The sequence below is a fragment of the Anabrus simplex genome, chromosome 5 (genome assembly GCF_040414725.1).
Source record: "Anabrus simplex isolate iqAnaSimp1 chromosome 5, ASM4041472v1, whole genome shotgun sequence".
Taxonomy (NCBI): domain Eukaryota; kingdom Metazoa; phylum Arthropoda; class Insecta; order Orthoptera; family Tettigoniidae; genus Anabrus; species Anabrus simplex.
The window spans coordinates 92447323-92463091 of NC_090269.1; the positions used below are offsets into that span (position 1 = coordinate 92447323).

Here is a 15769-nt window from a genome sequence, read left to right on the forward strand (position 1 = left end):
CATCTTTTTGCCCCCTTTTTAAAGACTGGCATTAATATTCTCTTTCCCCAGTCTTCTGGTACAGGTTTCTGTTTCCATACACACTTACTCTTTCTTTTCTATTACTTCATATAATTCTGTACCGCATTCTTTTACTGCCAATTCCAACTGTTTCCATCTTTTGTGTAAATTATTCAAAGCTTTTCTTCCCTTACCAGTTTTTTTACATTTCCTTTTATTATCAAAATCCTTTCTTTTGCTTTCTTTTATATCTCTATTTAATTCTTGCCACGCTTTCTTCTTTTCTTTCACTGCTTTTCTCACCTTCTCATTCAAAGACAGTGTCTCCTTTTCTTTCACTCTTGTCGATGTTCTACCACAGGCACTTTCTGCCCCTTACTAATGCCCTTTTGAAGTTGGACCATTTGTCCTCCACATTTCCTACTTCAGTAATTGGAATTTGTTTTGGTCTCTACAGAAATTCTTCCTGTACATTCTAACCTTTTAATATCCACACTTTTATTTTACTATCTCTTATCTCCTTTAATTTGTCCATTTTCCCAACTCTCATTTTTGCTATCCCCATCAAATGCTTCTCCCGGTAAAGCTACATCCATCAACTCCAGTGCAGTGTATATACTTTCCTCCTTCTCTTCTCCCTTTAAACAACAAGCATCATCCTCTTCTTTCATTTCCCCTTCCATAACTTCTCTCAACCCCATCATTTCTACATGCTCTTTCTCCATAAAATTCACCATTTCTTCTACTTTTTCTATCAGGGTCATACGGTTGAGTATGCCCACCTTTGTGATGTTGGCTACAGGTCGCCCATTTCTCACAGTTCCCCCAGCACCCAAGTAACTGCACATCGCTTGCAGGATACGCAAGTTTAAAAGTTTCATATCAATATTTACAGGAATAAATGGACTGTCAGCGAATATGATCAAAGCTGCGAGCGTACAGAATCCACATTAGTTGCGTCGAACACTGGAAATAATCTAGAAAGAAAATAAGATACCAGATGACTGGAAAAAGGGAATAATTATACCATTGTTCAAGAAAGGGAGTAGGAGAAAGTGTACGAATTATAGAGGAATTACCCTGTTGTCACACTCTCTGAAGATCATAGAGAAAAGATTAAGAACATCGAGAGAGCACCGATTAGAGGAAGAACAGCATGGTTTCAGATGTAACAGAGGAATAGTAGACCTTGCTTTTGCCATAGGACACTAATAGAAAAATACTGGGAAAGGGGAAAGGAAAGACCTATGACAGCATGCCAAGAAGTAAAATATGAGAATGTTTACATAAACTGGGGGCTCCAAATTCTTTAGTCCATAAAATCAAATTGTTACATGAAGATAGTGAAAGCTGTGTTCAAATTGGAAATGATAGGCATTCAACACGGCAGTGCACACTCTCCATTTCTTTTCAACTTCTTTTCATTGCTCTCATGGGTGTGACAATTAAGGAAATCAAAGATTCCAAAAATTTGAATGCATTAGTATTTACAGATGATGTTGCCATTTGGGGAAAGACAGAGCAAGAGGTGCAGAGGAAGTTGGATTGTCGGAGTAACAAGTTTAACGAGTTTAAATTTTTGTAAGTTTTGTAAATAGTCTAATTATCACTTTATTTTAACTGTATGATTAAGTATGCTTCTGACATGAGTAAATAAATAAATAAGTAAGCAGAAATCAGCAGCAATGAAAATGAGCAACACATCTGCCCAATGTAACCTAAAACATAATGGAGAAACGATTGAATGTGTGGAAAGTTCTTTTTACCTTGGAAGTGTCACCTCTGGCTGAACTGTCAGCGTACTGGCCTTCGGTTCAGAGGGTCCCGGGTTCGATTCCCGGCCGGGTCGGGGATTTTAACCTTAATTGGTTAATTCCAATGGCACGGGGGCTGGGTGTATGTGTTGTCTTCATCATCATTTCATACTCATCACGACGCGCAGGTCGCCTACGGGCTTCAAATAGAAAGACCTGCACCTGGCGAGCCGAACCCGTCCTGGGATATCCTGGCACTAAAAGCCATACGACATTTCATTTCATGGGAGTGCTCAACTAGAAGTCCAAAATAGTGTGTCAAAGGTCTCTAGGTTCTTCTACCAAGTACGGAATCTAGTCTGGGATTATACAGTTCCCGTAAGAGCTAAACAAACAATGTTCGAAGCATACCTTCTGTCAATCATGTCATACAGCTTAGAGAGTTGTGTCTTACCGAAAAGAAGCATTAGCAAATTACAGGCATGTGAAATTAAATTTTTGAGAGCTTCTATGCAGAAGATGAGAAGATACAGAATCAGAAAAGACTATATTAGGAGGGATATGTAGGAGACCTTAACAATGGAAGAGAGACCGCAGATTGCAAGGCTGAAGTGGTTTTGCCATGTACAAAGGATGCTGGAGACATGTATTCCCAAATGGGCTCATGAAAAAAGAAAAATAAATACAACTGTGAACTAACACAGTATTAGTTTTATAATCAATGATGTAAGGCCACAAGACGTGTTGGAAACCAAATCCGAGAAGTGTAGAATCGATCTTACAAATATACACAGCTTCTTTTCAAATACAAATTCAATTGACAATGAACCTGAACGGGAATTTTATCCACCAAAAATCACTGATACACACCGTGTACAAATCGACGATACTTTTGTCACCGCAATATCAAAAGGTGAAATAGCTATTGCTGCCAAACATATCGCAGTATGTATTGCACCAGGCCCAGATCATGTCCTGATGCGAGCTAATGAAGACTCTGAGGTACATGCAATCATCGCAACAATCGCCACTAGGATGCTAGAAACCTGTGATGATCTGAAGTGCCTTCAGAATGCTCGAACAACCCTGCTGTACAAATGGTGACCCCAACCTCATATCGAATTGGTGACTAATAACCATTTACTCCATTATGAGAAGAGTTATTGAGAAAGTATTTGACAGCCGCCTCAGCTATTACACAAACTTCAATGAACATCTGCTCAACACCAGAGACCATCATAAATACTTCAATCCCTGGTGGATTACTACGATTGGTCAAAGAGAAGAAAGATGATGTTACAGTAATATTCTTGAACATACACATAGCTTTTGATGATATTGGTCATAGTAATCTTTTTAAAACCCTTCAGTCTGAAGGAATACCTAAAAAACTGACAAACATAATTTTCAATCTGCAAAGAGCAAACACTACTCAGATTGAAACATAGAATGGTAAAACAAAACCCATACCCATAAAAAGGTGGTGATGCAAGTCTCTCCATTATCACCAACCATCTATAATTTAGCAGTCGACCATACTTTGGACGAATTAAATGAAGACAGTCTCTCACATCAATATGAGAAACCTGTAACTCCAGAGCTACCACCATGGGCTTTGAAGATAATACTGTCTTCATCTGGCGTAACAGTGAAGCAGCAATCGAACTCACGAAGCTAGCCTGCAGGAGATTTAGAGAAATTGGTCTCAATATTAATCCTAAAAATGCATGGGCAAGTGTGTGGTTAGATGTGTGCTAACACAGACATCTCTTGATGTAAAATAGACACTCTTGGGAATGGCGATCAGATTCTATACCTCGGTACTACCTTCTGAGGCACACTAGTCTACGATGAGAGTGAAATAATGAAGAGACTCCACAATACATTATGGCTTCTAGTTTCATTGCCACTATTTAAGGAAGTTCATACTCTTGAATTATTCCATCTGCCCAAGTCTTATATACTCATTCCCAACATGCGATTCCACGAAAATTCCAAAGCAAGTTTTGTCTGATGCCAATAAAATGATCAAAAGAGAAACGAAGGAAATCTTGCAACTTCCTACTGACACACCAGACAAGATCTATTCAGAAAAGAAGTGTAAAGGTCTCGGTCTTTTCAAAACATCATATGGGAAGCTTACCTTCAGTGCAATTATGGGTGTAACATAATCCTTAAGAACGATAATCTGTAGATTCACGCCTTAAGAGATTCCCATACAGAAAGTAAGGAATGTTTGAAACATCTCAGCATTTCGAAAATCGATGCTCAAAAAGCCTTAAATGCCCGGAACGGTCTGTGCGATACTAAAAAATATTCAGCAAGAATTAAGAGATTGTGAATTCTCCTCTTAGTGTTCACAAACTCAAAAAGAGCTTGGAATAGAACTATACAAAGAGTATACACCAATAAATTAGATCATTCATAGCCAAAGAACTGAGGAAGAAGGCCTTTAACGCCCATGAAATAGTTAACGGATTGGCCATGAATGGTAGTTCTCGTATCGACATGATAGCCTTCAGAGAACACAGCCCAAACGCCTTCTTCATAGACCCAACTGTACAGTTCGAACACCATAAAGGCCAACTAGAAAAGGTAAACTTAGAGAAACAAGAGGTCTATGAAACCACAATCCCCTATTACAAGTCAAAATACAATCTTCAAGAGACTGAAGTAATAGGAATAACGGTTGGAGCATGCGGCACCATACCTCAACATTTCACCAACACATGGAAAAGTTTTCAGCTACACATGGAGGGCTTTCAGAAATAGTTAGGACAGCTCTCCAAAGTTACATTAGGCTCCTGAGGCACATAATGTTGTTACTGATAAGAAATTTGAAAATTGTGTCATTTTTATGATTATTCCTTTGTAAAGTTTCCATCACATGTGATCCATATTACATTGTCATTCATGGCAGCCTGTTAATACAGGAGGTTGGTTTTTGTATTTAAGATAATAAACCACAGAGGGGCTGTTGGGATCAGATTTTCAATATGCGTCAGGTAACTGAAAAATGTTACAAGAGGAATAGACAGTTGTGTTTATGTTTCATAGATCTAGAGAAAGCATATGACAGGGTACCAAGGGTAAAAATGTTTGCCATACTGGAGGACTGTGGAATTAAGTGTAGATTATTAACCCCAATGCACCCGTAAGCGGACTGGTACACACTCGAGTGCCTGGGACAGGACTCCGCAAGCGGACTGGTACGCCGGGGTGCAAGGTCGCATATTGGAGACGTTTGTGACATCTGTTGGCTTTTTCTGGAAACATTTCTACAGGAGATCTGTTCTTGGTGTCTCACAGTGTCCCCAGAATGCTCTGGTATGCTTTTTTGGCAAGGAGAATAGATTAAAATCTCGATCCAGAAATCGGTATTCTGTTGTTGACAAGATGGCTGAGAAGGAAGTTGCTTCATCGCGCGATATGCTCAGTAATAGCGAAATTCAAAGCTTACTTGACGTTTTAGGCTCTGATTTCAGCAGTGATAGTGAGGAAGAAGTTATTAGCGATCCTGTGCATGTTATATCGAATGATTCAAGCGAGTGTGAAAGTGATTTGAGTGAAAATGATGAGCAACACGTTCAATGGAATTGGGTGCCTGAACAGAATTCTCCAATTATTCACAAATTTTCTGGAGCAAGTGGAGTGAATCCTGGTAGTGGTATACGTAGAAATGTAAGTAGAAATTTCATTTTCCGGAATTACTTAGATGACAACATTGTACAGTTCATAGCAGACGAAACTAATAGGTATGCCAGTGCTGATACCAACTTTTCTAAGACGAACTCTAATGAAATACGTGTATATATTGCTCTTCGCATTCTAATGGGACTGGTACAAAAACCAACTATTCAGAGTTACTGGTGCAAAGATGTAAGTGTTGATACACCCTATTTTAGAACTGTTATGCCTTGCGGCAGATTTCTCGAACTGAGTAAATATTTACATCTGGATAACAATGAGGTAGCTGATACTTCCGATCCTCTTTAGAAAGTTTCGCCCGGTTATGGAAATGATTGATACCAAATTTAGAATATTGTACACATCCGGCAAGAACATTTCATTAGATGAATCACAGATGAAATGTAGAGGTCGCCTTCATTTCATTCAGTACAACAAATCTAAGCGAGCACGGTTTGGTGTAAAGTTTTATAAACTGTCTCATTCAAAGAATGGTTACATACATTCCTTCAAAATTTATGTAGGTCGAGATAAAGTCGATGATATGCCAGCTAGCAGCAAGACAGTGATAGATATGATGTCACAGAGTAATTTACTGGATCAGGGTTATTGTTTATATGTAGATAATTGGTATTCATCACCAGACCTGTAACTTTATTTACACTCAAAAGGGACAAATATATGCGGAACAGTCAGGGCTAATAGGAAAAATATGCCCAAAGAAATAGGTAAGGTACAGCTTCAGAAGGGGGAGGAAACTATATATTCTTGCAACAATATGTGTGCGAGCAAATGGAAACACAAGAATGATGTTTTGGTGCTCTCAACAATGCATGGACTGGACTTCGCTTGCACTGGCAAGATTGACCGGAAGACTGGAGTTATCCTACTCAAACCCACAGCTATTATATCCTATAACGCTAACATGGGAGGTGTAGATTTAGGAGATAAACTTCTTAGTCAATTTCATGTTATGCGTAAAACATACAATGCATACAAAAAGATTTTTAAAAAATATTTTGGATAGGGTCCTTCTGAATTCTCACATTCTGCACCGAATTGTCGATGGGAAACAGAACAGAACATTTAATGTTTTCAAACAGAAATTGGCATAAGAAATTATTGGTTGCTCATTTTAAGAGGGGGTTGTAGCGAGACGTTCTGTCACACCTGGAGAGTTACCATCAAGATTGACTGGCCGCCACTTCCCAATCAAAGTGGAGCCCTCTGCTGCAAAGGGTTCCAAAACAACAAAACGGTGTGTTGCATGCCTGAAACACAAGCAGAGGAAGGAGACCACGTGGCAGTGTGATCAGTGTAAAGTTCCACTTTGTATGGACCATTTCCAGCCATACCACAGACTAAAGAACTTCTGAGGTAGGATAAGTTAATGAAAAATTTAAGTTTTCAAAGGGATTTTGTGTGTGTTACATTTCGGTATTGTTTTGTTTTTGTGTCATGAGCAATAGCATGAAATTTCTCAATAATATAAAACAGGTCCCACGATAATACGTGCAGTAGATCACCCACTATACTGTTTTAACCGAGGACTTGCAATACCAAGGTTGAATACTAAAAAGTTGGCGGATTCCTAGCAGTGTCAGTGCACTGGGCGGGTGAATGCATATGGGTTAAAATCAATCAAAGGCATTCATGTTGACAATTGGGCTGCAGTTAGAATTGATGGTAGAATGAGTTTTTGATTCAGGGTACTTACAGGGGTTAGACAAGGCTGTAATCTTTCACCTTTGCTGTTCGTAGTTTACATGGATCATCTGCTGAAAATTATAAAGTGGCAGGGAGGGATTCAGTTAGGTGGAAACGTAGTAAGCAGTCTGGTCTATGCTGACGACTTGGTCTTAATGGCAGATTGTGCCGAAAGCCTGCAGTCTAATATCTTGGAACTTGAAAATAGGTGCAATGAGTACGGTATGAAAATTAGCCTGTCGAAGACTAAATTGATGTCAGCAGGTAAGAAATTCAACAGAACTGAATGTCAGATTGGTGATACAAAGCTGGAACATGTACATAATTTTAAGTATTTAGGTTGTGTGTTCTCCCAGGATGGTAATATAGTGAGACTGAATCAAGGTGTAGTAAAGCGAATGCAGTGAGCTCGCAGTTGCAATCAACAGTGTTCTGTAAGAAGGAAGTCAGCTCCCGGACAAAACTATCTTTACATCGGTCTGTTTTCAGACCAACTTTGCTTTATGGGAATGAAAGCTGGGTGGACTCAGGATATCTTATTCATAAGTTAGAAGTAACAGACATGAAAGTAGCGAGAATGATTGCTGGTACAAACAGGTGGGATCAATGGCAGAGGGTACTTGAAATGAGGAGAATGAACTCAATGGATGAAGCTGCACACATAAACCGGCTTCGGTGGTGGGGTCATGCAAGACGAATGGAAGAGGATAGTTTACCTAGTAGAATAATAGATCTGTTATAGAGGGTAAGAGGAGTAGTGGGAGACCAGGACGACGGTTAGACTCAGTTTCTAACGATTTAAAGATAAGAGGCATAGAACTAAATGAGGCTACAGCACTAGTCGCAAACAGAGGATTGTGGCGACGTTTAGTAAATTCACAGAGGCTTGCAAACTGAACACTGAAAGGCATAACGGTCTATAATGAAAATATATATAATGTATGTATGTATGTATATTCTGTATATAAAGTAAGGTACCTGGAAAGAGATCCGTTGGATGTCCAGGAAGAAAGTGGCTAGACCACATTACAGAACAAAGAAGAGGAACAATGTTACAAGATATTAAAGGAGAGGAAGTCTATAATGCTGGAGTTTGATGGACGCATATCATCCACTCAAATTCTACCAAGCCCGCTGGAAGGATCCCTAGATGATGATTATGGTGGGGCTGCCACTGCCAGAAGCATTTTATACCTACTACCAGGTGTAACTTTAGGCCGCTCCTCAGGAGTACAGACGCCTTTTGCAACCACTTCTCTGAAATACAGACGTAGTATTCAGTTTTATCTGCTGTTGGGACCGGGGTCCTCTTTTGCCATATAAACCACTGGCCATGATCTCCTTTCTGGTGAATTTATGTGTCATTTCCTACAAGAAAAGCTTTAGCTGGCCTCGCAAGAGAGGACTTCTCCATCCGTAGCCACTGATTCCCCTTCGAGTGTCAAGTCTGCTAATGGCTGCTTGACCCTCAGCCAGACAGTTACAGGTAGTACCATCTACTGTCACATACGATAGCAGGATGATCCTGACCTGCCCTGGTACAATGAGTTCCTGGTTCAAAATAGCTATCAGGGTTAGACAAATCTGTGCATAGTACACATGGATTCTATGCTGAAAGATATAAAATGGCAGGGAGGGTTTCAGCTGGGTAGAAACATAGTAAGCAGCTTGGCCTATGTCCAAAACTTGGTCTTAATGGCAGACTGTGTTGAAAGAAATATCTTGGAGCTTGAAAAGAAAGCCGTGGAAGTTAGAGGAAAAGACTTTCATTCAACCAGGAGTTAAAATAGGGGCTGCATAGCCGAGACTGTAAAGGCACAGTCAGTTCATCTCGAAGGACGTGGATTTCATTCCTGTTCAAGGAGTTGAAAAATTTAGGAAAAACTTCTCCATTTTTGGAGAGTCTCATGGCCCCAAGGTTCACTCAGTCTACACTAACAATTGCTTTTACAACAAAAACAGGCCTCAGACAAGGTGACGGATTATCTCCACTGCTCTTCAATGTGGCTCTAGATTACATCATGAAAATTTGGCAAAAAGAAAACCCACCTAAAATCAAAATTGGAGCAAAACCCTCAATAAGGACAATTGCCCAGGGTTTGCAGACGATTTAGCTCTTTAAGCCCTTGACATGGAAGAAGCCCGTGCTCAGATCACCAGTCCCGAGAAAATTGCATTAAAAATAGGATTACAAATATCCTTTGAGAAAACTGAGATCAGGCCAATGAAACCCCTTGACATAAATGATATCATCATAAATGTCAAAAAATTAACATAGTCCTACAATTTAAATACCTTGGAGAAATCATTATGCACAACTTAAGCAAGAAAGCAACATGGATAAATAGAAACAACAAAATGAAAAAAGCTCAATTTCTAACCTGGTCAACTTATAAACAAAAAATGCTTGTCAATAGACACCAAGATCCAACACTACTAAACTCTAACGTTGACCGAAGCCACTTACGCTTGTAAAACCTTGTTCCAAATTAAAAATGAAAGAAGAAATGATCAGCTCCTCAAAACTGAAAGAAGAATTATTAGAACTTGCATAAATAAAAAGTACCAGGTTGAAGGAGTCTGGAGAATCCTCCCCAATGAAACTGTCTATCGAGAGATTGACCCAGTTACCAACATGATGAAGAAGAAAAGAATCTCTTATTTCCTTCACATCTTACGATTACCAGAAAATAGGATTTTACGACAACTAGTGATGAGAAATCTGGGAAAGAAGACAGGAGGGCATTGGATCAAAGAAATTCAGGAGGAACTCAAAACAGTTGGACTCAAAATTACAGATGCATAGAATAAGAATAAAATTACCACCCTTCTTAAGAAACACAAATTTTCTACTTAAATGATGCACAGAAGGCCTGTAGAGATTTCAGATGAATTAAGAACACTGTGATCAGAACGAATGAAGAAGTACTGGGCAGATAAGAAGAATCAAACAGAAAGAAACAATGGTCCAATGTGGTCAATAAAGTTAATAATAATAGGATAATTCCTAAGAACATGGGTGGCTGAGCGTAGAGCTAAACCCTCTATCCCACTCGGTGCCAAGGTTACATATAGTGAAAGTGTCTGGCTCCATGGCTAAATGGTTAGCGTACTGGCCTTTGGTCACAGGGGTCCCGGGTTCAATTCCCGGCAGGGCTGGGAATTTTAACCATCATTGGTTAATTTCTCTGGCACGGGGACTGGGTGTATGTGTCGTCTTCATCATCATTTCATCCCCATCACGACGCGCAGGTTGCCTAAGGGCATCAAATCGAAAGACCTGCACCTTGATTAATTATATATCATAGAAAAGATCTGCACCTGGCGAGCCGAACATGTCCTCGGACACTCCCGGCACTAAAAGCCATACGCCTTTTATATAGTGAAAGTCCTTTCCTCTACATCACCAGAGTTTTCATGACCTGTACATTTTTTAAAGGTCCCAAGAGACACTTAACTCACAACTGCATGCCTTCTCTAGCTTTCCTTCTTTCTCAAAAGTAACTTTTCCTAGAATTCAAAATGCTCCATATTTTAACCTTATCAGCTTCAAACTGTGCTGCACAAAGATATACCTGTATGTTGTTCATAATCTCTAGTATTCGTTTCTACAATAAATGAAAACTTTCAGAAATATCTTTTGTCTATGTATGGTATACTCACTGGCATACTAATTTCTCTAGGAAAAAACATGCCGAAAATCTTTTCGTTTTTCACGTTACATTACACAAAATACACAGCACTTTACAGGTGTAAATCCTGTAAGTCCATCCAATAATCAGTGACAGCAATTCCCTCTCTGGTTGCTTGAACGAGGTCTTGAAGTGCACATTGGACAGGGCATAGTATGGGGTAGTTTGTTTTTCTCCGCAGTCACAAAGTTTTATCTGTTTCCTCAAATATCCCCACATCTTGAGGTTTTCCCTAAACCTTTCAGTACCACTCCTCAAACAATTAAGAGACCTCCAAGTAGCCCAGCTGACCTGATGTCCAGGAAGCGGAGATTCATAAGGTACCATCCACTTTGAAAGGAGTTGTATTCTACTTCACCACAGGTTTCGGCGTGCTGTTAGTGGTGATATGTTTCAAGTGGTACAGATATTGAGGAAGCTCTTTCTTGATTTCAATCTTGAAGAGGCTTAATAATGACTTCACCAAAGCCCCAGTGCATGTCAACTTATCCACGGATGCTATTGCTCATCAACTTTTGCTGAACGGAAGAAAAGCAGGGCGCATAAGCAGAGCGAAGTTGAAAAGACAACCCGACGTGTAGGCTAGAGACCTCACCATGAATGAACTAGAAGGAACCTAAAATTAATGACAGAAGACTTTGCAAGTTCAGCTCATCAAAGTATCTTAGCGCCTGAATGATTACATGCGAGTGGCACTAGTCAAAATAACCTTATAGATAACAACAGATCACTTTTCAACAAATATGTAAACTTTTAATGAATAACAAACATAATATAACAAATTATTCCATTTACCTTCTCAAGCTTAATACTCTTAAGTGACCTTGCCCAACAGGCGATGGTTTAGAAAAGGCCTAGAAGTGGGAAGGAAGCTGCCGTGGCCTTAATTAAGGTACAGCCCCAGCATTAGCCTGGTGAAAATGGGAAACCATCCTCAGGGCTGTCGACAGCAAGATTCGAACATACTATCTCCCGAAAGCAAGCTCACAGCCCTATCTGCACGGCCACCTAGCTTGGTTTCTGAACTATAACCTCTAAATGGAGTACATCATCATCATCATCATCTGGAGCAGTTTCCAATCACAGTCTAGGTCTGCTTGGAACTAAGCCCCTCCACTGTTTTCTGTCCATCCACTACTTCTCTTCCGTCACTGACGCCCAGTTCCCTCCTCTTGCCTCGATGCTCTTCTTTACACCTTTCAACCATCTGTCCCTCCGTCTTCCTCTAGGTCTCCTTCCCTTCAACTCCATTTCTAACATTTTTCTTGGTAACCTCTCTTCTCGCATTCTCTTAACATGTCCATATCACTGCAACCTTGATTTTTCTATCTTTCCCTGTAGTCTCCCACTTCTTACACTGGCCATTCTTGTTAAACCTACTCGACCCTTTGAAACTTCATTTCCACTGCTTGTGTTCTACTTTTATCCCTCTCCTTCATCACCCATGTTCCTGTTCCATATGTCAAAATAGGTACATGGGGGTATAAATGTAGAAGACTGAACCTTTCAGATGGTGTATTACAAGTTAAAATCCACAGGAGGAAATTACTGAAAAAATTACTAAAATCTGGCTGGGTTCTGGGAACAAGTGTAACATAATTATGTTAAAAATCAAGCCTCATTTTTTAGTCTTTTCAAACAATATTTAAGCAACATTTTGAATTAAAAAGGTAGACTTAATGTTTTCACAATTTCCCCTAAAGACCAGTTATCTCCTAATAGAAACATTTGAAATTTATCATACCACTGTATATAAAGCGTGAGTCCTTGAGAATACTAGCGGCAATTTTTTCTAGTTTGGAAAGACTAATCCCAAAACTTTGTAAGAAGTTCATGTAGAATTTAGATACTACTCAAGCACAGATTAGCAGTCCAATCAACTAGCAACTAACAAAATTATGCATTTCTCCTTCAGATGTTTAAAGCGTGGTTCACAGTGCCAATTCTTTTCAGCATCAGTTGCTTCTGCTTGTGTATTTCATCCTTCAAAGCTTACAGCTGGGTTGATAAACGAAGCGAACATTCTCCTTTCTGTTGATTGCCATGATATCAGCAAACTTATGGAAGCCTTCAGAAGAAATACATATATTCCAAATTTTTGTTGTGTATATATTTTCCAGGATGACATCAGTTCACAAATTGTGAGTGACCATGAGGATCCTGGATTCTGCTGTTTTGAATATAACTTTCAAAGTTTAGGTCTACTCTTCATACTTCTAATTTATTCAACCTTTTGAGACAGCTACTATAGTAATACAACTCTGGACCATATGGTGTCAATTGTTTCTGAAACCAAGAACATGGGGAAGGGTTTTATTCTCACTGTAGTGACAACAGGTTTCTTGGCTTGTAACAGGGATATTGCAGACTGTGATGACATTACAATTCATTTTCATTGCATTAGGAGATTGAGATGAGGTAGAGATTAAGTTTGGTGAAAATCCAGGCGTTTGATTTTGATCATTCTGAAAACATTCTTAATTTAGACTGTATTACCTGTTACCACATTGATGCAAATCAGGCTAAAAGTGGACACAATTAGAAAGTCAGTAGAGTTCCACCTGAAACATAATAAATGTGTTGGTGTCTCACCAAGATTTGTCCTGATGCTCATCAGAGTTGCCAGGAACGTAAGGCAGCTCTCCAGCATGGGTGCATCATGCTCACCATCCATGAATGATGAATGGCTTGCAGTGTATGGAGCTAGGCTCATCCAGTCCATCACATGAAACCTGCACAAAGAAATTAACTACCTTTGCCTCAAAAATTACAAAGTAAATCAGGAAGAAACATAACGTGCCCCAAAGAATAGATAAGAAAACACTTGACTTAACATTAACTAACTGGTTAGAAACACATTTGCTGTATGAAGAAGTATTGTAATTTAAAAGTACATAAATATATGGACCAAGTGAAGAAGAAGACGAAGAAGACGAAGGCTGACAATCGTTCCTCCATATAGGATAACCTCAGCCGCACTTATGTGGTGAATCACCATCTTCCTCCTCTGCCACTTTTCACAGTCGCTGGTGGGGTCTTGGATGTGAACCATGCTGCCCAGTTTTACAGCTGAATACCCATTCTGACAACAACCCTATGTGGAGAGATGTATTCACTACTAAGCATTTCTGTGATAGCAGGTAAGTGTTCTGTTGTGTGTATATGAAGAGGTGAGTATTGGGACAAGTATAAACACCCAATCCCTACATAAGAGGAATTAAGCAGACGTGACTAAAATCCCTGACTTGGCAGTGAATCGAACCCAGGACTCTCTGAACCGAAAGCCTCGATGCTGACCATTCAGCCAACGAGCTCGACACTCAAAGTGAATAACAATAATTTGGATTCTCCAACCAGATCCATTTCTGGGGAGATAGTGTTTACAGTGTTTGCACTGTGTTTTCTGGTATGGGCTAACAAATTTGATACTTTCACTGAACTGTTTCATCCTTGACATCCAACAGTAAGAAACTGACTAACACCATTTATGCAGTCGGTCCCTGTTATGAATGACTGAAATTGTTGTTCATAGGGTTGGTTGATGTGTACATTTCAGCAGGCCTAGCACACTGACATGTAACAGCACCTTTTGGCTTAGCAAGGAAAGCAACGGGAAACAATCTCACTACTCACTTCCCTTAGGACACCTCTTCAGTGAAGCTAACCATGACAGCGGATAGTTAAGCCAATGGGACAGCCTTTGGACTGAACACTCATACATACATACATACATAGATATACATTACATACACTGATCAATATAGAAACCCATAGCTATACTCGGCAACAATTTAGACCTATTGAATATTTTAGATTTCACAACGGCATTGTACTTGAAACAGACTTTCATCACATTAGGTGGTGCTGAGTACACACAGCACAACAAAAAGATGTTAAGTACAGAACAAAAATGGCCAACCGGATACAGATGGGAACACAGCACACATTCAATGTTCTCCTGATTAACCACTTCACTCACGTGAAGCAAGAACGGAAGCGTGGCCTTGATGCTGAGAGGCTGGGGTGGCTAGATTTGCCTGCTACGGGATACTTTGTGCTCTCCACTTTATCGCCCGTATTTGTCCATGTCGACACAACACGTCCACTAACGTTTTAAAAACTGCATATATTTTAGTTATTTTAACTCGTGCAAAGCTTCTAATCCTTTTAGATCCATGGCTTTATATATGACACTAGAGGAGTTAAATCCACCCCATCCTCATATCCTTCAAGGCACTACCCAGCATGAAGGCACAATCTTTCTCTGCAACATGCAGTTTTCTCAACAATACGGTATCAGAACACTTTGGAGCTACCTATAGGCATGATAACAAGTTGGCAGTGAACAGCAACAGTGATAAGCGTGAAGATTACATGAAGCCTTACCTAAGAACTGATTGCCTCTGACAACTAGCAACTCTACTAGGAACTACAGGCTCTCAAAGCAACCACCAGATATCAAGAAGGTTGAAGTTCAGCAACCTATCATAGAGAAGTACAGAAAATATTAACAACATACAACCACCGCTACTACAATAAGAGTCCAGAGGCAGAGCGACAATGCTCACGCACGACTGCTGGAGCAGTCCACTGGCTACGCAGCAAGACTCTCTTCCAACTGCCACAGCAGTCCCCCGGAGTGAAAAAGTTAAGCTACAGTAGCCTTGGTTAAAAATGTTAAATTTGAATGGACCAAAGCACACGACTAGCATAGCGGTCAGATATAAGGAACATACAAATACCCTACAAAATGCTAAATATTCAGCCTTGTGCGAACATATGCACAATAATAAATCATTCCTTTACCAATATATATATACTGCTACTTGCTTTACATCGCACTGACACAGATAGGTCTTATGGCGACGATGGGATAGGAAAGGCCTAGCAGTTGGAAGGAAGCAGCCGTGGCCTTAATTAAGGTACAGC

At 39.8% G+C, this 15769-nt stretch overlaps 1 protein-coding gene across 2 annotated transcripts in view; it reads right to left on the minus strand.

The window, feature by feature from the left end:
* The window catches only part of Ubr3 (Ubr3 ubiquitin ligase), a 526217-nt gene that overhangs the window by 190940 nt on the left and 319508 nt on the right, over positions 1-15769 (minus strand). For both annotated transcript variants that reach the window (XM_068227568.1, XM_068227567.1), the window contains exon 12: positions 13433-13572. In XM_068227568.1, coding sequence (XP_068083669.1) covers positions 13433-13572 — 140 coding nt within the window. The remainder of the gene's footprint in view (positions 1-13432; positions 13573-15769) is intronic.